The sequence below is a fragment of the Monodelphis domestica genome, chromosome 3 (assembly GCF_027887165.1).
Source record: "Monodelphis domestica isolate mMonDom1 chromosome 3, mMonDom1.pri, whole genome shotgun sequence".
Lineage (NCBI taxonomy): Eukaryota > Metazoa > Chordata > Mammalia > Didelphimorphia > Didelphidae > Monodelphis > Monodelphis domestica.
Window position 1 is genome coordinate 495,009,227 of NC_077229.1, and position 25,767 is coordinate 495,034,993.

Here is a 25,767-nt window from a genome sequence, read left to right on the forward strand (position 1 = left end):
CTGCATCCCTGACCCTCAAGATGTGGAAGGGATATTTTTTTTTTTATTTTATTCATCTGGGTGGTTGTCACAAAGTCTTGAGCATGGGTGCTAGAGGTGACAATTGAAAAGCAGAGGTGAAAGGGACAGACACTGTGAGGAAGGAATCAAGAGGCTTCCATGATAGATTGGCTATGAGGGTTAAACAAGAAAGAAGAAACAAAAAGGAGTTGAGTGTGTCTAACCTGGGTAATTGCAGGGGAGGAGGGAGATGATGACATCACTAAATGCCAAATAGGAATTTAGCTGGAGAAATAAACGGTTAATAAAACAACTGCTCTAATCCTTTAGGAGTTAAGACAACTGATATTTTTTAACCTGGTGATTCAGTTCAGTCTCCAGTTGGTCCCCAAACTTAAGCTAACCTTATTTGGTCAGAACGATGAATTTTGAGGCCACTGCTTCAGGTTGGCTGTTTGAGAAGATCAAAAAGAATTGGGACGGTTGTTGTAGGAAGCTTGCTAACAATACCCAGGAATTTTATTTCTCTCTTCCATTTGTGGGCATCCTTCAATGATATCTGGGTTATGGATTACCTTTTATATCACCAAAAAGCACCACCTCCTCTTCACTTTCCTCCGAAACCAAGCCTGTGAGCAAAATATGGAATAGTTACCCTACGCAAGAACTGATGATGGAAATAGAACAAGAGAATAAGCAACCTGATTCCTTATCCTAAATGGGCAGCCATCGTCCTGCAGTAATCAGCCCTTAGGGACTTCTCAGAATGGTGATAGTAGGCAAGTAGACCAAATTATGGCAAAATACTATAGTGAGCGATAGGATGTCCCAGTCAACCTGATGACCCAGTCTGCTTTGGGAGCACTCTTTACCCTTTGGACTGAGGGCGATATAAAAGTACAATAAGCATCTGTGAGGTGCCTAATTGGAATAGAACACTATGCAGAAGACTGATGGAGATATAAAATTCAGAGAGGCAGAGGAATAACAGAGAGAGTGCTGGACTCGGAGTTAGGAAAGACCCTGTTTCAAATGTCATCCCTTAATGTACTAGCTTTGTGAACTGGTTAGCACCCTGAACTTCATTTTCCTCGTTTGTAAAATAGTGTTAATGTGAGGATCAAATGAGATAATGTAGGTAAAATGTTTTGCAAACTTTAGTTAGAATTGTATCCTTCCTCTCCTCCCCAGGAGTTCTCTTTCTATGCAGAGTATAAAGAGTTCACAAATGTGCAACCTGTATGGATCAAATCTGTCAGACTCATTATTTCTCCCAGTGCCAAAATTGCTTCATAAAAGGGTGCTAGTCCCAGAGCCCACAGAGAAGAATGCCATCTATGCCCTCACCCAAGAACTCATTCTTCCTCCAAACATTTCAATCAAGACTTACACTCCATCCCCTCATTTCTAGTGCTTCAGCTCCTGCAAAAAAAAAAAAAACAAACCCAACTATATTTCTTTCTTATTTCCCCTTTCTATCCTTCCCTTATTCTCTCTCTTCCTCATACTCAGAGCTATACTAATGATCAGCTGTTGTCTGTTCTTTCTCTCCCTCTTGTTCACTCTTCTGTTCTTGGAACCTAGAACCTATTCTATCATCCTCACTGACTCTTAATCCAGGAGCTTTTCTTTTCCAAAACCTAGGAACTATTTTTTCCCAATCTCAACTTTTTGATCTCTTTTTGATCTTTTTGATCATCTAGATCAAGATGGTTTGAATGCCCACAAACTTGAGAACACCTATATACGGCATGTCACTTCTAGGGCACTGTTGTTCTTCCTTTCAATAAGGAGTCTCCAGACTTTAATAACCATACTGCTTATAAAGATCAATGAACTATGGATGTGAACCTAGAAATAAGAAGACTTGGACCAGGGGTAATGATAGTGTCTTCAACTATTTGAAGGACTGTCATATGAAAGATATTATATTTTTTCTGCTTAATCCTAGAGGTCAGAATTATGTACAATGGGTAGAATTTGTAGAAAAACAAATTTGTGCTTGACATACAGAAAAACTTCCTAAATATTTAGAAATTTCTAAAAGTAGCTTCTCCGGGAATGTCTCAGAAGGGCACAGGTTCTTCTTCCTAAAGAGATTTCCAAATGGAGGCTTTATTTCTAAGGAATATTGTAGGGTAAATTCTTGTTCAGGGATGGGTTAAAAACTAGTCCACAAACTTTCATAAATATTTTGAAAATAATATTTTATATGTTTTAATATAATTGGTTTTTCTCATAATATAATATATATTTTCTGGGTTTTGTTTTTAATATTTTATTTTTCCAAATACATGTAAAAATAGGACAGCTGGGTGGCACAGTGGATTGAGAGTCAGGCTTAGAGACGGGAGGTCCTAGGTTAAAATCTGGCCACAAACACTTCCCAGCTGTGTGACTCTGGGCAAGTCACTTAACTCCCATTGCCTAGCCCTTGCCACTCTTCTGCCCTCAAGGTAAAGGTTTAAAAAAAGAGAATGTAACAAATACATGTAAAAATAATTTTTACCTTTTTTTAAACCCTTAATTTCTGAGGCAAACAGGGTTAAGTGACTTACCTAGGGTTGCACAGTGTGATAGAGGCTGGCACTAGAGAAAAAGTGCCAGACTGAAGAGTATGTGGAATTGATCATCTCGACGGGGGAGGGTCCCCAGGAATGGAATCCTGAGGAGAGAAGACTCACTGCTGGAGAGCAGTGAGGGTCTCTCCATCTTGAGATGTTGAAGAGAGAAGGTGGAAAAAGACTTTCTCCTGAGGTTACTCATTTTTCCTGCTGGTGACTGGAAATCTTTCCCCCCAACACTTCCCAATTGAAGGGACTTCTGAAGAGAAACCTGAACAGACTTTACCTCAGCTCTTGTTGCCCAGGGGTGAGTCAACCTGACTTTCTCTCAGGGGGACTCAGGCTGCCAAGGCCTGAGTTCCCCACAAACTCAAGGAGGGAGAGGAAAGGGTTTAGCTAGAGACAGGGACCCCCTTTCCTCACTTTCCTTTTCCCATTTTTCTTTCTTTCCCCTCTTAGATGTATAATTTTTTCATCTCCAAAGTCTCTTGCAACAATGTCTCATTTAGCTATCTTGTCAGAATGGTTTGCATACTTAAGTTGCTGTTTGAAAGATTTGCTAGCCCTGTTTGACTTTCCGCTGCCTAGATCCATTCTACAAGCTAAAAAATTTTCCAAAAAGGATTTAATCTGTGCCTTGCTTTTCTCCATGCAGTTTTGTGTGCCCATGCATTGTGAACCATAAATGTCATGTTGCATGTCTGCTATTATCTGTGCAATTTAATCTTCCACCTCAATTATAGCTTTTTGTTTTTTACTAAAGTTGTTTCCCTTGGCATTTTGCCCAACTATCTGTTACTCCATCATCAAAATTTTAAAGTTTCCTTTTTCCTTTTTACCATCTCCCTCCTTTGTGCACTTTATGCTTATACCCTCATGTTTCCTCCCTGGGGTACCTCCCAAAGTCATCTTTTTTTCATTAGATAATGCTAGAGCCTGGCATCATGCAGTATAATGCTTATTTCTTGCTACAACTTCTGAATAATGGGGTTTTGCTCCAGAAGCTATTGCCACTTCCATGGATTTCAGGTCTGGGGTTTCCTGTTCTCTAAGTCTGCAGTGAGAGCAACACTGCTTGCTATTAGAGTCCTGTCTCCCATAGTTTTTGTTATTATATACTTTTCTCTGATAATATGCATTTTGACCTTTCCCATCTCTCTTTTGGTCCTGTTCATAGCGATGTTTCATCGGGCAGTTTCTTACTATGTGTCCTTGACGAGAACACAAAAAGCAAGTCCTGGTATATCTTTGCACCCTCTGTTGACTTTGGAGTATCTGTCTATACTGTGTGATTTGTCTGTTAAATGTCTTAATTATAGCCAGGTTCTTAACCTCCTCTAATTCTTTCTGCCTTAATATTTCAGAGGTCTCTTGGAACTTTTTCTTTAGATCATTTTTTCTTTTTCTTGATCTACCTTGTTATCATGAAGATAGGTGGCAATATCTCTAAGTTCATTAAGTGAGATGGTGTCAAACTTAGGGCAATAGTTCCTGATGAAATCCCACAAGTGCTTTTCACAGCCCTTGAGACATTGTCTCCTCATGTGTACTTCTGCTTCTTTTGAATCAGGGCTAAAACCTAACAGTCCCTCAGTTTTTTTGATAAGGCAATCAATAAATGTACTTGGGTGTTCATTTTTTCTTGGAATAATCTGTCAAATTTTCCCTGTGCATTGGGTCTTTCTGAAAACTGCTTCATTCCCTGCAATAGATTCTCATGGCATTTTCTTGGAAAAGTCATTGATCTTGGATTAGAAAAATCCAGATCCTCAAAAACTTCTGACCAGCTTGTGAATGAAGAATCTTTTCTAGTTTGCTCAATAAAATTCTTATGTTCCTGGGGTGTAAAAATTTCAGATAAAAGAATTTCTACATCCTCAATATCTGGTTCATAGATGTGAAATGCTCTTTTCAGTTCTTTAATTATGAGATGAGGTTCTAATAAAAATTTAGGCATACGTTTACATAAAGATTCTAAGTCATGGGTGGTGAATGACTTATGAACCTTTGCATGTAAAATGCCAGAGTTATCAGTGGCTTTAGCTATATCATGCAAAGGCATAATCTTTTCAACTTTTGATGCAAGATTGTTAGCAGATGCATTAATTGGTGCCTGTATGTTATTGGCAAGTTCATTTCCCCCTATTGCACCTAATGGTGTCCCAGTATTAGTATTAGTCACTATATCATCCTTATTAGTCTGTCTCATCATGTCCCCAGTCTCCTCATTGGTTCCCTTACCCATGCTTTGTTTTCTCTGCATGTAATCCTGGCATATTTCAGTTATAATAGGGATCTGACCAAGCAATGCCTCTAATCCATCATCTATGACTAGAGCATGTGTAGTTTTCTTTTGGAAGATCAGGTTGGCACCAGCTTTGATATTCTTTAAGATGTTAGTCACTACCAAGAACACAACATAGACTTGGAGTATGATTTGCCAGAGGTAATTTACTTCTAGCTAATTCATTGGCAACTGTATCCAACCCATAGTCATATTGGTTAATGTCTCCAGAACAGTGTCTATCATCCCTGCCACTGTATTATAAATGATACAGTAGCCCAATAAATGGCAATTATTCCTAGCATAGTATTAGTTGTAACATGTTCCCCAGTAGATGTTTTCTAGGCTCTAACTGCCAGGAGCTAACAGTTAGAAAATGGATGTTGTCCCCACAAGCTTAGCTCAAGCCTGTCACAAGACAGGCTCAATCCTATCGCTGACAGCCTTAATACAGCCTCTCTCCCTCAGTATTGTAACTGACCAGAGTGTTGACTTCTGAACAGAGAAATTAAATGAGTAGATCTGGGCCTTCGGAATATTTTCGGAATATGTGGGGGAAGGGATTGGAGCGGGAGGGGACTTGTGTCAATTTTGCAGACTATCACAATAATTGTAGTAAGTGGAAATAGGTTCTGAGCTAGGGTAGTGGCAATGTGAATGAAAATAAGGAGCTGGATATAAAAGATATTGTAGCTTTCTAGGATATAACAACCAATGGAATGTGGCAAGTGATTGACTATAGTGCGTGGAAAAGGGGAAAAAGGAAATAGGGTTCTGAGGTTTCAGAGCTGGGTGACTGGGAAGATTATGGTGTCATCAAAAGGAATAGTAAATTTGGCTAGATTTGAGGAGAAGGATGAATTTGGGAGGCATTGTGTGGGTGAATTAAATATCCAGGGGACCACCAGATCCTGGAAGTCTCACCTAATAGGGACGACAGAGTCATGTGTCTTAATTTGCCAGTGTGGCAGGCAAGATTCCTGACTGGACTCAGAACACATGATTCAGATTGTCCAATTGAAAGCAGAGTAGATGTAATATCATGGGCGAGATAAGAGCCAGAAGAAGCGGAAGGCTCTCTCCTTGCCATTTTTTGGACTTGTGGAAGGAGATCTCTTGCCAGGGAGGTAATGCTTATCTATGTAAGTCATCTCTAGCAAGTGGTGAAGCAGGGGGCTGCTGTTGAATCCAGGAACTATGACTTGCAACCTCTGCCAGGGACTTTGAGTTAGATAGGCTAGAAACCTTATTACTCTCTTTCGTTTTAGTAATAAATACTTATAAATTTAATATAAAGTCTCCAAGATTAATTTTTTATTTATAACATGTGGCATAAGAGATTGGGGACTGGTTTTGGAGTCAGGAAGACCTGCATTCTGTTTCTGGTGTGTACTAGCTATTGGACCATGAGCAAGACCTTTGGTGCCATAGGCAAGCAATTATTCATGAGTATGATCGTGGATAAGTTATTTATCTCTATCAGTAGAAGGTATTCACCATGCTAGTTAAATCATAGGCCCAGAAAAAGGAAAATATGATGAGTTCCAGGTGGGTCATGTTGAGTTGGAGGAGCTGTTAGTAGACCTCCAGCAGGCAGAAGGAGATGTAGACCTGGAGATCAAGAGAGAGATTAGAAATTAGATATAGATTATAAGGAGACGATTCTCACTTGCATAGATGTAAAGACTGAATCCATGGGGACAGATACAATTAATCATTGAGGGAAAGATGTGGAATCAGAAGAAAAGGGGGCCTAGGACAAAGCTTTGAGGGACACTCATAATCAGTGGGTGAGAGATGGATATTGAATTAGCAAAGGCGACTGTGAAGTCTATAAAACAGGCAGGGAGAATAAATATATGAGTATTGATAATGGTTTTAGGTGAAATTATGGACCACTTTCTCTTCAAAAAAAATTATACCCCATCTTCTCAAAATTATCCCCCAATATTTTTCTCCATAGAAAGGCTAACCAGCTAAAATCAGTAGTGACATGGAGAGAAACTGACGGAAGAGAAAAAATTATACAGGAGGTAGGAAGTAGTAAGTAGTATTGAAAGTCAAAGAAAGCTCAAATAGGATATTATAATTTTTCAACATTATAGAACAATTATTTCTATGATATTGAAGAATTATAAGGGTTCAGAGAGGACAAGATATATGAGATATCATGAAGTAAAATAGGGGTAGGAAGTGAAGGAAGTGAGATGTTCAAAGATGACTCTGAAAATTTTAATCCAGACAACTGGGAGAGGAATTGAAAGAAAATGGAGGTAAGGACAGGGGGACTAGTTTGGCGGGGAAACTGAATTTGATTTCAAATATATTAATTTAGTTCTACTAACATTTACTGTAAACTTTAGTGTCTTCAAAGATTATGGCCTAGATTTTGACTTGAGTTCATTCCAATGTTTTATATGCTTGCCCATTTTTGGTCATCTTAGGAAGAGTGAATTAAATGTCATATTGGTGTTTATGATGTATCCTCAGGTATGTAAAAATTTGATTTTTATATGTTAATTTCATAAGAGTTGGTGAACAGTTAAAATGTGGTATGATCCTGTTCTTATTTTTATTATATTTCTAGGTTAACAGACCAGAATGAAGAGGACAAGACCAAGCAGGAGTGCATTATATCTGACCCCTCCTTTTCCATGGTCACAGTTCAACGTGAAGATAGTGGAATAACCTGGGAGACCAGCTCAAGTAGATCCTCCACTCCCTGGGCCTCAGAAAGTAGTTTAACTTCTGATATGTATAGTTTGGAAGGGTCAACATTAAGTTCCCCTCCAGGGAACATTTCTTTTATCTTAGATGAAGGTAAGAAGGTTCGGAAGAGAACCCATAAATCATCATCAAAACATGGCTCCCCAGCTTTGCGTCGGAAAGGAGGCAAAAAGAGACACTCCTTGGAAGGCCAGGCGGATGTTCCAGCCAATACAAAAGACAACGCTCTAATTTCAGATGGAAAGTTACCTGGCACAGAACAAGAGAAATCATCTATTGGTACTTATGACAAAACCAGAAAAAAGAAGACCACCTCAAACACCCCCCCTATCACTGGGGCAATATACAAAGAACACAAACCATTAGTATTAAGACCAGTTTACATAGGAACAGTACAATATAAAATTAAGATGTTCAATTCAGTGAAAGAAGAAATAATTCCCCTCCAATTTTATGGAACATTGCCAAAGGGCTATGTAATTAAGGAAATCAATTACAGAAAGGGGAAAGATGCATCTATTACTTTAGAACCAGATTTAGGAAATCAGGACTCTAGCATATCTTCTAAAGCAAACAAATCAATGACCCAAATTATAGAGAGTAATAAAGAAAAGCAGCTTTCCCCACCCTGGAGAGAAAAAATGTCTAGAGAGTCCAGGCCAATGCCATCATTTCTTAGGGATGTAGAACAGCCAAAGGATATTGACTCATATTCTCCCCTAAATGCAGCTGCAGCATCTGGACCCAAACATACTGTCCCCTCATATTCTAGTAATGAAGCTGTGGAGTCTCAGAGTCTTCCATCATCACTTTCAACACTTCCAGTTGAAGAAGCACCAATGCGTAAAATACAAATGGATTCTCCAGATGCTGCAGCATTTGAATTGGCATCCCCCAAAATGGTGAAGGAAGAATTGACGCCTGAGACACAAGCTGAAGCCTCATCACCCCTGCTTTCAACTTCACCATCTTTTGTGGATGAGGTTGGGGAAGAAGAAAGAGAATCTGATTTATTGGCAACTGCTACCACATCTATTTCTGAGAATCTTACTTCATCTAAGGCAGAGGAGGAAGCCTTGGAGTTAGATTCACAAGTCACTGCAGTGTCTGCCCCAGAACCTTTTGGTACAAATGTAGAAAACCTGGGACAATCTTCCCTAGAAAAAGAAGAACTTGTTTCTCCAACAGGTGAAGAGGAGACTGAGGAGACTGAGCCTGAGTCATCAGTTTCTTTCTCCAAACCTTCAGCTGTGGGAGAAATTAAAGAAGAGGGGGATGGTTCTTTGCCAGTAACTTCAGGGCCAGAACTCGAACCCTCATATGTATCAGAAGAAGAGATCATTGAAATTGATTACCCAGAAAGCCCATCTCCCTCTGAAAATGCCATTCCTCCACATTTGGTTCATGAAGAGGAGAGAGAAGAAAATGAATCCGACTTACCACTATTGGCCACATCCATTTCTGAACATGTGGCTTTATTGGAGAAAGAGAGAAAGGAAATTGGACCTATTTCTCCAGATTCAGACTTTGCATCTGAATTTTCAGGTCCATCATATTCAACTCATGAACTAGAGGAAAAAGAAACTAAGCCAGTTTCTCCACCAGATATAATGTCAACCTCTGAATCTGAAATTTTGTCAGAAGAAGAGATTGTGCCATATTCTCCAGGGTTCACATCTGTAGCTCAGCATTCTATGACTTCTCCTACAGCAGAAGAGGAAAGTATTGAATACAAGCCTCCCATTCAGCATTCAGCAGCTACATCTGGACCTGCCATCTTCTCAGAAGAAGAGACTTTAGAAAGTGAGCGTTATACACCAGATTCCACATCGGCTTCTGAATATTCGATTCCCCCATATGCAGCACAGGAATTACAGAAGGAAGACACCAGCCAAAGGTCTCCATTAAGCCCCCTTGCTGCAACTGATCACATGATTATGTCTGAAGAAGAAAAAGATGATATTGGACCCTATTCTCCAGATTCAGCATTTGTGTCTGAATATTCAGTTTCACCTCGTACAGTTCAAGAGTCAGAGAAAGAAGAATTTGAACAAGATTATCCAATACACTCTACATCCCCTTCTGAGCACACTTTGACCGAAGAAGAGCATGATGAGACTGAACCTTTCTCACCAGACTCAGCCTCTGACATTTCAATCCCAGCTTACAAAACACCTGAACCAGAGAAGGAGACTGAACCTGGTTCACTGCTAACTTCAATGTCTGTTTCAGAATATTCCATTTTTTCAGAAGCAGAGAAGGAAGAAATTGAGCCCAAGACCCAAGCATCTACAATGTCTGCCCCTGATCATCCCACTCTTTCAGACAGGCAAAAAGTTCAACATTCCTCTATAGAGCCAAGGTCTGAAAATTTGAACCTGCCATCTTCAACTGCTGGTGTAGAGAAGGAAGAAGTCAAACCTGATGCCCAAGGAGTGGCCACATCAGTATCTGAATATCTCATTTCATCACAGAAGCAAAAAATTGAAGGTCCCTCTCAAGTACTTGAGTCTGAACACTCAATGCCACCATCTTCAACTGCTGGTGTAGAGAAGGAAGAAGTCAAACCTGATGCCCAAGGAGTGGCCACATCAGTATCTGAATATCTCATTTCATCACAGAAGCAAAAAATTGAAGGTCCCTCTCAAGTACTTGAGTCTGAACACTCAATGCCACCATCTTCAACTGCTGGTGTAGAGAAGGAAGAAGTCAAACCTGATGCCCAAGGAGTGGCCACATCAGTATCTGAATATCTCATTTCATCACAGAAGCAAAAAATTGAAGGTCCCTCTCAGGTACGTGAGTCTGAACACTCAATGCCACCATCTTCAACTGCTGGTGTAGAGAAGGAAGAAGTCAAACCTGATGCCCAAGGAGTGGCCACATCAGTATCTGAATATCTCATTTCATCACAGAAGCAAAAAATTGAAGGTCCCTCTCAAGTACTTGAGTCTGAACACTCAATGCCACCATCTTCAACTGCTGGTGTAGAGAAGGAAGAAGTCAAACCTGATGCCCAAGGAGTGGCCACATCAGTATCTGAATATCTCATTTCATCACAGAAGCAAAAAATTGAAGGTCCCTCTCAGGTACGTGAGTCTGAACACTCAATGCCACCATCTTCAACTGCTGGTGTAGAGAAGGAAGAAGTCAAACCTGATGCCCAAGGAGTGGCCACATCAGTATCCGAATATCTCATTTCATCACAGAAGCAAAAAATTGAAGGTCCCTCTCAAGTTCTTGAGTCTGAACACTCAATGCCACCATCTTCAACTGCTGATGAGGGAAAGAAAGAAGAAATTTCACCTCATTTGTCAGTACCTGTAGCGCCTGTTTTCAAGAAGGCAGATTCATCTGAGAAAGAAAAAATTGGGCCAGTTTTACCAGAAACTTCAGTAAGTAGGCCTCAAGAGTCAATCACATCAGAATCAACTCAAAAAACGAAGAAAGAGCTAGGACCCAAACCTGCACATGCTCAAAAGGGGGCATCCGAACATTTGGCTTTTTCAAAAGCAAGCAAGGAAGAAATCATGCTCAACTCTCAGGTGGTTCCATCTGAATACCCAGTTTCATCCCAGCATAAAGAAATGGAATCTCATTCTCCAAGGACCCCAGAGTATGTGACAGAACCTTCAGTTGCATCTGGGGAGTCAGGGAAGAAAGTGGGATCTGATTCTGTGTCAATTGAGACACCTGTTCCTCAACAGGAAACTTCATTGAAGAATAAGGAAAACCTGAAAGACACCCCAAAAGCAAAATATTTAGCTGGATTTGAAGTTTCACAAGCAGAGACAAAGGGAAAGGTTAGTCAGGACAAAGAACAAGCAGCCATACCTGGATCCCAGCATCAGGTTTTATCAGAATCAGAGAAGGAGAAAACTCCACATCCTCCTGAACTGAAATTCTCATCTTTGTTAGAAGAAAATAAAAAAGAAATTGTACCTGATTCTTCACAAGCCACAGCATCAGAATTCAGACATCCACATTTGTCCAAAGAAATCCAATCAGGTTCACCACTTCCTGAAACATGTGTATCTGATTCAGTTTTATCAAAAGAAAGGAAAGGAGAAGTAGACAGCCTTTCACCACCAACAGAACATCTGGTTCTAAATAAGGAAGAAAAGGAAGTAGGGGAATCTGGTACTTCCCCCATTGAAAAAGCTGCATCTAAGCCTCCAATCAGATCAGAAGTAGAAGTAGATAAAGTAGATAAAGAAGTAGAAGTAGATAAAGAAGAAAAGAATTTCCAGGCATCACCACACGATAGATACTCAACAGAACATTCAATTTCATCAAAAGAGAGACAAGAAGAGGAAGAACCCAGGTCACCTGTGCCTGAGCATTCAGTTTTATCAAAGGTAGGAAATGATCAAGGGCTTCCACCTCTGACAGTTCCTGCAACTGAACATTTGACTTTGTCTGAGAAACAAACCTCCGAATCGTCTCCTCTGGCATCAGTGACCAGAAGCTCCGTTCCACCACACATGACTATTGAAGGAGAGAAAGAAGATACCAAACTTCCTTTATTAGAGACTACAATATCGGCATCTGAGCATCGAGTTTCATCCCAAGCAAAGGGAGAAACAAAATATCCCTCCCATGAATTGGAAACTTTGGTGACAGAAGAGGTCTCCATGAAATCAGTAACTCCTGCAGGTGAGAGGAGCAGACAAGAGCCTGCAACTTTGATGCCAGAGAAGGGGCATTTGCTGACAGAAAGGCCAGATGGCCCTTCATTGAGGCATACATTGGAGCCTGAGAAGACAGTCATGCCACCCTATGCACTAGAATTATCAGGGAGTGTATCGCAGAGCTTAGTGAGTGAATGTGAACGGGAGAATGCAGATCAAGAGAAATCTCTCTCACCAGAAATAGGAAGCTCAGGACTGGAAAGGGTAAAATCTGAGGCTAAGACCAGGGAAGAAGGGAAACAAGAGCACAAGGATCTTTCTTTATCTCTCTCAGGGCCTAAGGTGAAAGAGCAGCATGAGGTTTCTGCCCCATCACATGTTTGTCAGGAAAATCTGAATCAAGAAACAAAGCCTTTCACCACCAAGGTGGCCAGTGGGGTGTCAGATGAATCAGTAGCGTCTTTTGTTAAAAAAGAAAATCCAGAACTGCAGCAAGATCATTTTTCATTAAAAGAATTATTGCAAGAGTCAAGGGACTTGGCAGACTCTAACAAAGGAGAGGAGCAAAAAGCTCATTCTTTGACCCCCGCAGGAAATTTGGTCCCACAAAAGTCAAGGGATATTTTGACCAAAATGAATGAAGACATTGCCCAAACACATTCATCCCCTGTGTCAGAAAATGTATCTGAGCCATCCAAGATGAAGTTTTCTGATCTTTCTGAGGGCCTTGCAAAGCAAAAAACTACACGATACCCAGATGAAGTTGTTAATTTACCTGATCTGTCAACACAGGATATTGCTAAGTCACATTCTTTTGAAGAAGCACATTTGCCTTTGGAAGAGTCCAAATCTGTTGTGACAATGGAATGTAGAGATGTTAAGGAGGCAAAAGAGTCCCTCCCTTTGCCAAAAGAACACATTTGGGTCCCAGGAGAACCAAGCCAAGAGCTGGCTGGCCCTAAGGAGGAAAGATTGCTGGAGTCAGGGCAGCCATATTCCTCTGCCACAGATGGAAGATTATTGGGAGAACTAACATCTGCTCCAACTGAGAAGAAACAAATATATAAATATGTACAAGAAGAAAGCCTTTACCCGGCTGAAGAACCTGTTTTATCAGCTCAGGGACCACCAACATCTCCTCTGAGCAGGCCCCATGACCATAAGGAGAAACTGATAACTCAAACTTACTCTTCCGAAGTAAAAGTGGCCAAAGAGCCAAAAGGTGCAGGTCAAGTTGAAAATGTAAGTAAACCTGAAGCTAAAGTAGAGCAGATCTCTTCATTAGTGAGTTCTGAAAGTGGGATATCAGAAAATTTAGGCATTGAAGAAGATGGCCAAGAAGAATTCATACCAACTAAGGTCCAAATGCGAATCTCTGAAGACCACAGAAAGGAGCAGGTAAAGCCTGAAACTATTCCTTCTCCAGTCAAAGCAATCAGTTATCTGGCAGAAGATTCAGAAACAGCCTTAGGTGATGAAAAAGAAGATCTGGGAAGAACACCACATTCTTTCACAGAGAAAAAACTGTTGCAGGAATCAAAAGCAGACACTTCAAAGGTCTCAAAATATGCCAATGAAGCCCAACAGCCAGAAACAAAGAAACCTCTGCCTGAGGCCAGAATCTCAAGTCAAGAAAAATCAAAACTTTCCCTAATTCAACCTAAGGAAATAACTGCACCACTGGATTCCCCAGAAATAATCAACAAAGTGCCTGAGCAGGCTGACACTCCTGCTACAGGAGCTCTTACTGAGAGTAAAGCCAAAAAAGGAGTTTCATCTTTCAAATCCTGGATGGCCAGTCTGTTTTTTGGAGCTAGCACTCCAGAAAATGATGTTGATGAAAAAGAAGCTCCAGAAACGCAGCCCAGCCCTGCTGCAGGCACAGCTGTGTTGGGGGATGAGGCTAAAACAACAGTTCCAGCTGCCCCTGATGACTTAAACGAAGCTGAGGAACCAGCATCATCTCCTTTATCAATGTCAGGACTTTTGACTGAGAAAGAACATCCAGCCATTTTAGTTAAAGCCAGTGAAGAAAGGGAGCTAAAAGAAACACCACTATCTTTACCTAACCAAGTAGGTAAGGAACCATCCAAGTTGACTCCATTAAGAGGTGAAATAGTGTCACAAAAGTCAGAGCCACTACCAACTCATCATTTACCAGAATCAAAACTAATATCTGTGGCAGAATCTAGAACTGTTGTAACAGAATCTGGAAAACCAAGACAGTCCAAAGAAGAGTCTATATTTTTATCTGCCACAGAAGAAACCACCCCAGAGCTGTCCAAACCCATTTCTGGGAATCTTATTGAAGAACATAAAACACCAGGATATAGGAAGGAAGAAATGCAATCTCTATCAAACAGAGGAATTGAGATGCCATCAAAAGAACCAGCAAGCATAAAAGTTACTTCTGCTCAGGGCAGGACATATCTTGAAAGTGAGTCAAGAGCAGACACTTCAAAGGTCACACAATATGCTGATGAAGCCCAGCAGTCAGAAACAAAGAAACCTCTGCCTGAGGCCAGAATCTCAAGTCAAGAAAAATCACAACTTTCCCTAATTCAACCTAAGGAAATAGCTGCACCACTGGATTCTCCTCTTCTGGGAAAGAAATTGGTTTCAGAAGAAGCTGAAAGTGGTGCTCCCATTCACTTCACTGGTGATAACAAGGTACAGAAGGCAGAAATCTACTCTCCCTCTGTGACAAGCCAGTTGATAGAAAAATCAAAGAGTGTTTTAACTTATCTTGATGAACAGCAAAAATTGTCCTCTCCAGAGAAAGTGGATCAAGTTAGTTGGCCACCAAAGCCAGCTACATCGGAATTTGCAGATGAAAGTTTCAAGAAAGACTCAGCAAAGTTGGAACCAAGAACTTTGACAATGGAAGAACCACAAGGTAGATTAATTAAAGCTGATGGTGACAGACCAGAGAAAGAAATGACGAAGACTATGTCTTCCACATTTTATGATGATGAGTCCAAACTAAGAACTGTAAGCTCAACTGATGAAGAAAATGTCCCAGAACAAAAACCATATTGCATCACCGAAAAAGATGTGCTGGCAGAAAAACCAGAAATGGTGGCCCCATTGATACTCAGAGATGCAAACAAAATAAGCATGGCAGAGGAACCAAGACTACATAAAGCAGAACACGCAAAAGAGTCTGTATTTCAATTCTGTGAAAATAAAGAAGATGAAGGAATGTTGTCTAAGATACCTGTTGGAGTCAGTGTGGGCTCAGAGCCACCCAAGTCTACTGCTCCAGCCACCAATGAAAATCAAATCTTTTCTGCAGAGAGAGGCATGTGGGAAGATTCAAAGCCTCATCCAATTCTGGGAGCCAGAGAGGTGTCTGATGAGCCAGGGATGATTCTTGGAAGTTCAGTGGATGAGAGTCAACCACTATCATTTGCTAAAGCTGATTTTTTCAAGGACTCACAAATTGCTTCAGTGGGCCCTACAGAAGGGCACAAAGAAAAGAGTTGTCAATCTCCTTTGTTAGGTAAAGAAAAGGTAATTTCAGAAAGATCTGAAGCCATCACAGTCAGTTCTGAGGAGGAAGTTGAACAACACCTTCCAGGTGAAACTAATCAAAGGACTCAGACATACTTAGCAGGGAAAGCCAGTTTTGCCTCTGAAGAATCAGGATTCACCTTTGGAATTTCTTATGATGAAACCAAGAATCTGAAAAACCAAACATGTTCTTTGGCTAAAGCAAAATCAGTTACTGGAGAATCACAAATGGCGCTCTCGGTGGCTCATCCCGAAATCAAGGGAACAAAGATTTCTGTGATTTCAGAATCTTCTCCAGAAGTTAAAAGGTCACAGATACCAGAAGTTTCAACACCAGAACTAACTGGCACAGGTCAGGCTCAACAAGAAAAAGATAGGGCCCCAGGCTCACCTATTCTACCCACCTTTGTCTCAAAGCAAATTTCTGATTCCCAGATAAAACCTGTGGAACATCTTCGGGTAGATAAACTTTACCCATCAGCAGTTCATGATTCTGACCAAAGAACATTTGATAAGCCATCAACTAAGAGTGAAGAAATTTTTTCCACTGTAGCAGAGGAACCTGAAAATGTTTTTGTAAAAAATGGAGCATTTGCAGCTCCTGTTGTGACCAGCAAGCCCCCTGGCCTCACAGAAGATCAAAAAAATGCCTTTAGCATCATCTCTGAAGGTTGTGAGATATTGAACATTCATGCTCCTGCTTTTATTTCATCTGTTGATGAGGAGGAGTGTGAACAAATGAAGGATAAATTAGAGTACTTGGAAGAGAAGACTTCAAAGAGCATTCAGCTCTTTCATGATGCTAGGGAGGAGACTACAAACCAGGAAACTGTGAGAAATAAATCTCATGTAGGTCATTTGGAAGAAGATGTGTCCCTGGTGAAGGGTCAGATGCAAGAGAAACCTCTTCCAGCAGAAGAGAACATTTCCACTGACTCCGATGTGGCCTTCAGTTCTCACATGACACCAAGTGATGTGGATTATTTTGAAAAATATACTTTGATTGACTATAACATCTCCCCAGAGCCACAGAAAAGGGAATCTCTTCCGAAGCAGGATATTGAAGGAGAACCCCAAAAGAAAGTTTCTGAAGAAACGGTCTCTTTCTTGGAAAGTTCAGAAGACAGGACACTAGAATGTGAGTTTGAATTGGTGAAATTAGATGAAAGCTTTTATGGAATGGAAAAGGGTGATGAGCAAGTTCCTCATACACAATCTCAGCCATCTTTACTTGCCCTCCAATCAGCTACCAGTGAGACTCCAAGGGATATAGCCAGAGAGGGGGAATCAAAGTCCCCTGGAATGCCCTTATTCAATGCAGAAGAAGGGGTGTTATCCCGAACTCAGCTTTTTCCTACTGAAGTTAAAGCCATTAACCCAGAACTGCTCGAGGAGCCACCAGCACTAGCATTCTTCTATAAAGATCTGTACGAAGAAGCAGTTGGGGACAAAAAGAAGGAAGGCGAGGCCACCTCTGATGGGGAGAGCCTGAATTCTGAGGCTTCATTTCCAAGCAGACATTCTGATGCTGAGGAGGAGGCTGGAATGTATTTCGAGAAATACATTCTCAAAGATGACATTCTCCATGAGGCATCGGGATATCAGAAAGACCAAGACCAACCTCTGGAAGAAATACCAGTTGGTAAAGATGACTCATGCCAACTGATAGCTGCAGAAGGAGAAGTCTGGGGGAGGTTTGGAACTATTTCTGGGGAGATGGGCATGAAGGAGGAACAGAAAGCTATGCTCAATGAAGGGGAATTTAGAAACAGCATGGAGAACTCTAAGGATAAAGAGTTACAGGGGAAGACGCCCATTACTGAGGAAGTCCAATTGGCTTCTCAGAAAATTAGTTATGCAGTGCCCTTCCAAGATGCACATCACATCCTGGAGAGAGTAGATGAATCTGATGGCCAGGGTATTGAAGAAGAAAATGCCAGTGCTGAAGCAAGTCAACATATCCCAGTAGAAGTGTCTTATCCAGAAGAAGAATTTGTGTCAGGTGCAACACCTGTTCCAGAAAGCCTACAAGTAGAACCTCAAGAACTTGTCGCTCCTGAAATGAGGGAAGCAAGGCCCTGCAGCAGTCCTGTGCAGGATGAATATGAGTTTGCAGAATTAATGAATTATGAAGTGGTAACTCAAGCGGATCTCTTATCAGATGACTTGTTGTCTGAATCCACACCTGAAGATGTCCTATCCCAAGGCAAGGAGTCTTTTGAGCTTGTTGGCGAAAATGATGAATTTGCCAAGGATGCAGAACAAAGGAGGTCTGCTCCACAGAAGGATTTGGGGTCTGAGGTTGTAGAGCCAGAACAATTATTGGCAGAAATGGAAGATGCACAGAAAGAAGCAAAAAAATCCCAGATCGACACATATTGCTACACATGCAAATGTCCTATTTCTGCAATTGACAAGATATTTGGCGCACACAAAGACCACGAAGTTGCTGCACTTGACACAGCTATCAGTGTGGTCAAGGTAAATATATTCTTAAAATTCCAATGGCTAGCATACTCTTCTAGTAAAAATGTCTCTTTCCTTGATGATTTCAGCAATGTCCTCTATCTTTGATCCCTTAAACTTTTAAATAAATCATTTGAGTTGGAAAGGGCTGGGAAAACAAAGAATATCTGCCTCTGTTTTTTTGCTTAACCTTCAGGCAATTGTATGCATGAAAATTATTACTGGAATGGGAAGGAAAAAAGCAAAATGATTTCAAATTCAAATAAAATGCACTTTAAAGGGCATTGCTAAATAATTCTCAGGCTCATTTTGATTCAGCTTTTTAACACACTGGAAGCTTGAATATGCATGTTCTCTACCAAATTTGCCCTTATCAACTTGCCCAACATTGGGTCTTTGTCTGTGTAATTTGAGCTGAGCTGCAGTAGCTTACCTGGCACATTTTTAGACATCAATCTCGATGCATTAACATCAGAGCTCAAGACAATGTGCTCACTCCTCCACCAGGCTGACACTTGGCTTTCTTAATTAATGACTTCTGTGTGGCTTCAGCAAGGGGAGTGGGGAACATTTGGGTATCATAGCTAAGATCTGATATGGTTCATAAAAGTTGGGGGGGTTTAAATTATGTTGTCTTACTGATTAAGGCCTATCTTAAATATTTGAAATTTAAAACTTTAATTGTCCCCCCCCCCAAAAAAAAAAGAGTGAGCTCCGAGCTATTGATTTTCATTCTATAAACCTCTTCCAGGGCAAAGAGCATGAACTTCAGATATTTGGGAGATATGTTTTTGTTGTCTTAATTTCTGAATATATTCCTCCTCTTTTCCCTACCCAGAGAACCATCTTTTCTAATAAAGAATGAAAAAGCAACAGAAAAAATGCAATTCAGCAAAATTAACCAACACAGGAAGCAAGATTAAGTGTATATACAATGTTCCAAATCCATAATCCTCCACCTTTGCAAAGAAGGGAGGGAGGTGCATTTTTTATCTCTTTTTTTGGTTATTTAAAAAAAAAAAAACAACTCTTACCATTCATATTAGAATCAATACTGTGTATTGATTCCAAAGCAGAAGAGTGGTAAGGACTAAACAATAGAGGTAAAGTGACTTGCCCAGGGTCACATAGCTAGGAAGTGTCTGAGGCCAAATTTGAACCCAGGACCTCTCATTTCTAGGCCTGGCTCTCAAGCCCCCAGGCCACCTAGCTGCCCCCAAGCTTGGTTATTATAATTATACAGGATTTGTTTTTGTCATATAAACTTTTTAAGCTGGAACAACAGCAGCCCCGTTGGGCAGAAAGACTAGGACATTGTGGGAGAGGGCATCAGTAGAGGTAGAGGGGCAGGGTAGGTGGCAACAGGATAGGATAGGTTCAGGTGTGAACCCCAAGGAGATGGGGGAGTAGAGAAAGTGGGTATTTAGTAGCCTTCTATTTTAATAAGTTCTTTTCACTATTTAGGGAGAAAGAACTGAAAACTATAAACAAACCAAAATTTAAGAATACCTCCAAGGACCAAGTAGCAATCATATAAACAAATAGCTGTCAAAAAATATCAGTGTCTTTGTGGGATGTATTTATAAGACTAGATGTTGGTAACTGCAAAATATCACCAAGGCTTTCCCCTCAAATATTATATAGTTATCCCTTTTTTTTTTTTTAATTCAGATTCAATTAGGGGAATTTCTCGAGAATTTAAAAGAAAAGTCCCTGAAGATTGAAGCATTTGTTACTGAGATAGAATCATTCTTCAATACTATTGAGGTGAGTTGCTGCATTTAGTTCTCTACTAGTAGTGCTTTCTAAAGGATTTAGTTTATTCAATTAGTAAGGAATTGAATTGTTTTTGCTTATGTTTTGTCCATAGTTGGCTTATTTTTCCCTTTAGAAATGAACTGTTTCTAAAGCGTTCTCTCCGTGTCAAATCAGTGAGACCATTCTAAGTAAAGGCAATAGGACCAGAGTTTTCAAAATAGTACTACCTTTTCACATGACAGTTTCCATAATTAGGATGGGAAAGTCATTAAATAAGCAACACGCTGTCCATCGAAAATCCACTCAGAACTTAAATCTCACCCTTGTTGCATTTAAGTCAATAAGCCAACAAGCATTTATTAATGAACTACTCACTATAGGCCTGACACTGTAAAAACAGCCCCTGCCCTCAAAGAGCTCACAACCTACAGGGGAAAACAACATGTAGAAACAAGATATGTACAGAATAAATTGGAGATAATATCAGAGAGAATGAAATAAATTTATAATGATTAGAATTAAAATAATCTAAATTAGAATTAAAAATTAAAGAGTACTAGCAAAGACTTCTTGTAGAAGGTAGGATTTTAGCTGAAATTTGAAGGAAGCCAAGGAAGCCATGAGATAGAGGTGAGGAGGGAGAGATGGAGGTGAGCAGGATGAAATCACAAAGTCTCAGGACAGGAGCCTAGGGGATAGTGGCAAATAGCTTTGGGTTTCTAGTTACTAGTTCCTTCCTACTTGTTCATTATGTCCCAGAGGTGTTCATTGTCAACCTAGGATCTAACTTCCTTGAAGGTAGAAACTGTTTTCCTTTTATTTTAGCATTTTTTAGCACTTAGCATATTTGCTTATACAGAGTAGGTGCTTAATAAATGCTTTTTGAATGGAAGAATTAATAAATGAGGCAAGGAGTGAGGGACCCATGAAAGAAATGGCAAAATGACAGAGATTAGTAAAGGTTTTTTCACCAATGATCAACCCTATTGGCTAGTTTGATCAAGCCTCTGAACGTATCAGAAATGACAGAATTGTTCCATCTGGCATATTATATAGAGTCATGTTCCCACTAAGGAGAATGTATGGATATAGCAAACTATTCAGCACTCTGGTTATTTCTCCAAAGATGGGACGGCTTAACTGATCAGCAAAAGGCCTTGAATTTAGTTCCTAAATTTGGTAAAGACTAGTCATGGAGTTTTACTCTAAGAGGCTCCTTCAGTGTCTTTTGAGTACTTATGAATGTCTTTTTGGTACTTCAGTCACTGAACTCTTTCACACATAGTCTAAAATAGACCACCCTTATGTTGTTTTGCTCTTTTTAAAATTAGATCTGTGATTTCATTGGAATAGAGGTCTCCCAATGAGAAAACATCTTTTTGCAATGCAAATCAGTGTCTGCTAAGCAACTTGAGAGCTATTTGAGACATTGAGCAGTTCAACAACCTGTCCAGGGTCACAATCAGAATTAGTCAGAGGCAGAACTTGAACCCATTTATTTCTGCCTCCAAGAGTAGCTCTGTACTCATGACACCCTGCTACCCCTCTAAAGTGTTACTTTTGAGTAGTTTAATAAAATTATGGTATGTTGGAAGTCTTTCCCTCCACCCCCATCACGTACTGTATTTCCACTCCTTCATGTGCTCAGAAAAATGAAATTTGAATGCTAGAATATTGGAAGGTAACAGCCTTTAAGCTTTCTTGAGACTGATGCTTTTAAGAAGAATCCCGCTCCAATCATGTAATTACATTTCTTGGATTTGCACTGGCTTTAGAAGTATTCATTTTCCAGGAAAACTGTAGCAAAAATGAGAAACGACTTGAAGAACAGAATGAAGAAATGATGAAGAAGGTGCTGGCCCAGTATGATGAGAAGGCACAGAGCTTTGAGGAGGTGAAGAAGAAAAAAATGGAATACCTGCATGAGCAGATGGTGAATTTTCTACAGTCTATGGATACCGCCAAGGAGACTCTAGAGACAATCGTAAAGGAAGCAGAAGAACTTGATGAGGCTGTTCTCCTAACTGTAAGCACAAATTACAGGAGTGCCAATCACTTTCTTGCTCATGGGGGCCATTGACCCTCCTGTTTTTAAAAATAGATCTAATCTTTTTTCTTTTCTTTTCTTTTCTTTTTAAGTTGTGCATTGATTGTCTGGCAAGTTCTAACAATCCTAGACTAGCAGAACATTTGTCATCGGGACAGTGGGGATGGGATGGGAAGGGTGTGACCTCCCTGTCCTTTTAATGCAAAGAGGGAAGAGAGTTCAGCCTTCAGGCTCAAAATCAGTTCTAAATCTTCCCTGTCAGTAGTAGCCTCTTCTTCATTCGATCTCTTGACTGTCCCTCTCAGGTGAACTTCTCCCACTTGACTGTGCCCTCTCTTCAATCCAGACTGTTTTCTCCTTTGCCCAATTCCTTCAAGTGTCACAAGGTGAACAAATCTAAGCTGATGGGCTGAGTCATCCTAGGATGTTAATGGATGATAATGGCATAACGCCTTTGCATTTGAACAGACAACTTAATATCTTAGCCCAAAAGGTTAGGGTTGACTTTGTGGTAGAGAGCTCTTTTAGTGCCCTTCAGATCCATTTAAAATTTCCCATCCATAAGGTGTTCCAGAAAACCAGCTGCTAAATTGACTCTCTAGTCAAAGGCAAGTGGTTTCCGGAAGTTGTGGTGAAGGGAATCACTAACATATTCTAGGACTGGTGTGTGAAATCACACCTTGTTTCCGGACAGGGAATAGGGAAGTACTATTTAAAAAAAAAATGATGTTTTATTTTTCCCAGTTATGTGTAAAAATAATTTTAAACATGTATTTTCTAAAATGTTGAGTTCCAAGATCCTCCCAAGATGGGATGTTTGTCCAAGATGGCAAGGTTCTAGGTTATACTTGGTTACCATCTTTTGTTGGTGGAGAAATTACTTCCCAAAGTCTTCCATGCCTCCTGAAACTTCCAGGAAGGCAGAACTCTAGAGAAAGGAGGAATGTTTATTTGTCTCTTTGACAGTGGGGGCACAGTCAGTAAATGCAGGTGGGAGCCATGATACAAATTGGATAGGTAGACATCTCCAGCCTAAAAGGAGAACTAAAACTAAGAGGGAAGGATGGGAAGAGGGTGCAGATCTTGTTCTTCTTGAGAAGTTATGTATAACATTTACAAAGTGCTTCCTGGTCCCTAATAATAGATAGTATCCAGTTCCCTCATTCAGAGTATTTTCTTCTCAGCAATAAGCTCTAAGCAGAACAAATTTTAGTCATCCCCGTTGTTTCAGTAACTAAAAAGCCCCTTAACTTAAGCCTCTGTCCATCCCATTTTGTTGATGGGTGAGTTGAAGCAAAGCAATTTTCTAGGCTTCACTTTGAAACAGCAGCAGAACTTGAATGAAACCTAAGATCACTTTCCACAATCTCTGTGGTTTTTGGTTTGTTTGTTTGTTTTTGCCTTTGGTGAACCCTTCAAGAGAGAAATAGCTTTAGGGGAAATGTGGGAGGGTTGTTTGAAAGCATGCACAAACTTGAGGTTACTGTTTTCTGCTTCGTGGTATTAATTAGCTTCTTTTTCTTTTCTTTCACCAGTCATTTAATGAGATCAATGACAGGTATATGAAACTTGGCTTTAGCATGCCTTAGTGGCTACTGAGCATAGCATGTTTGGATGCTATATTAATCCTTTAAAGCTTCATATAAATTATGCTGACATCAAATTAACAAGCCAGGAGATGTTCTTCTTTAGTGCCTATCCTTTCGGAGACCAAGTAATACTTTTAGGATGCATCATGTGGATTTAGGAAACAATTACATATATATATATGTATATACACACACACACATACAAACATATATAAAACATATATAGCATTTTCAACTACCTATTTTAGAACTGCTCTTTATGTATAAACCTGTTCTATATTGATGTCTCCTTTTAGTACACAAAAATAATTTTGAAAGTGCTTAGAATTATTAGTTAAATATTAATACATGAAAAAAATTCCTGTGTTCCCTGCATGATTTTCATGAATCCCAGTAAAAGTTTTCTTGAGTTTTTGGTTCAGAAGATAGTGATGTTTTTATCTCCTCTCTTTAGACTAAGCAAAACTTCCTTTTTAAGTGGTTTCCTTTAAAATCTAAGTCAAATGTTTCTTTTATTCTAGAGGCATAAAACTTAGTGAAATTGGCATAAATTGTATGCATGCACAAAACTAGATCCATAGTAGTAATTAATATTTATATAGTACTTTCACGTTTGCAAAGTGCTTTATAAATATTATCTCATTTGATCTCTATAATAACCAGGGTAGATAGATGTTATTATTTTCTCCATTTTATAGATAGGGAAACTGAGGCAGACAGGTAAAATGACTTGCCCAGGGTCACAAAACTAATGAGTGTCTGAGGCCAAATTTGGACTAAGGTCTTCCTGACTTCCTGACTCTCTAGCCACTGTACCACCTAACTGCCATTATTATAATTTGGAATCAGGGTCATCCTAAGAATTGTTAGCAACTTGTCTTGAGAGATTGATCAATTTTTGTATGAGCCTCTAGAGACTTAGGCCAACCTGCCTCATTCTAGTGATGCCCTTTCTTCCCTCCCCCCTCTTTCAAGGCCTGAAATAGCTATAGGGAAAGAGACTTCAGAAAACTCTTGAAGATCTGAAATATTTTCCACTCACTGAATCATATTTTTTCTTCCTTTTTTCTTTTAACTTGTTACTTGAAATGGCATGCAGATCAAGTTGTGATTTAATGTAAAGAAAAACAAGAAAATGATCTGTGATGTATGATGACATGGAAAAGATAAGCAAAAATCAGAGTTCTAATTTAATTGGAAAGAAATGAAACATCACAGTACTGTATTTTCTTGAAAGAATTAGATGTTTTATCAGTTTAAGATGTAACTATTTAATTTTTGAAGCCACTCACAATTACACATCAGTTTTGTGAGGAGAAGTAACAAATTACAATTACCTTCATACTATCAGAGGTAAGGATTTTAGGTTACTTTTCAAAAGTTTTCTCCATCTCATCCTCTATTCCCAGCTGCAGATTTGTGATTTTAGTGGGTTCCAATGAATAGCTTCTAGATTCCTTTTAAAAAATGAGTGTCCTTAATCAAGCAGTAAGCATATTTACAGTAATTCTATCCTATGGTGGTTCCCTAATCTCATTAATTTGGATGTTTTCTCCAATGATACACATATCTATCCTTGCCTACCTGTTCTAGGTGATACTTGTTCATATCCTTCCACATGTTCTTCAGAATGGATCCTTCGGATATGCTGGAAGCCTTCTTTGCTTTCTAGGTACATACAAAAGATATCAACGAAGCATTCAGGCTAGCTGCCCTTCATCCCTTACTCTTCCCAAATGACCAGTTCATCCTTTTATTATATCACACAGTTCCCTGATGACACCCATTGTTCCTGTTCATCACTAAAATTTCTCATAGAGTATATGTCATGGGTTCCTCAGACCCATAATGTACCTCTCCATTTCCCTCAATGACATTCTTTTATTATTTTTTTAATACTTACCTTCTGTCTTACAATCAATACTGTGTTTTGGTTTCAAGGCAAAAAGAACAGTAAGGGTTAGGCAATAGGAGCTAATTGACTTGTCTAGAATCACACAGCTAGGTGGTATCTGGGGCAAAATTTGAACCCAGGACCTTATGACTCTAGGCTTGGCTCTCAATCACCTGAGTCACCTAGGTACCCCTTTGTGGCATTAATTTTCAGTACTTTTTTAAAAAAAATTATTTTTAATTAGATTTTGTCTTTATTTATTCCAGTAACAAATTTACACATAAGTTTTCCAAA

General features: G+C 39.7%; 1 protein-coding gene and 1 long non-coding RNA gene across 3 annotated transcripts in view; one reads left to right on the forward strand and one right to left on the reverse strand.

Moving 5' to 3' along the window:
• The window catches only part of CMYA5 (cardiomyopathy associated 5), a 118,887-nt gene that overhangs the window by 30,707 nt on the left and 62,413 nt on the right, over positions 1 to 25,767 (forward strand). The window contains exons 2-5 of the mRNA XM_001381527.4: positions 7,436 to 18,200; positions 19,857 to 19,952; positions 21,736 to 21,969; positions 23,526 to 23,548. Of these exons, the coding sequence (XP_001381564.2) occupies positions 7,436 to 18,200; positions 19,857 to 19,952; positions 21,736 to 21,969; positions 23,526 to 23,548 (11,118 nt within the window). The remainder of the gene's footprint in view (positions 1 to 7,435; positions 18,201 to 19,856; positions 19,953 to 21,735; positions 21,970 to 23,525; positions 23,549 to 25,767) is intronic.
• LOC130458532 (uncharacterized) lies at positions 498 to 25,295 on the reverse strand. Of its 2 annotated transcripts, XR_008917935.1 has the most exons (3): positions 25,164 to 25,295; positions 6,346 to 6,459; positions 498 to 629 (listed from the first exon to the last, which is right to left on the reverse strand). It is a non-coding gene; the product is annotated as an uncharacterized LOC130458532 (long non-coding RNA). The 2 variants fall into 2 exon arrangements; XR_008917934.1 differs by lacking the exon at positions 498 to 629 and having other exon boundaries at positions 6,299 to 6,459.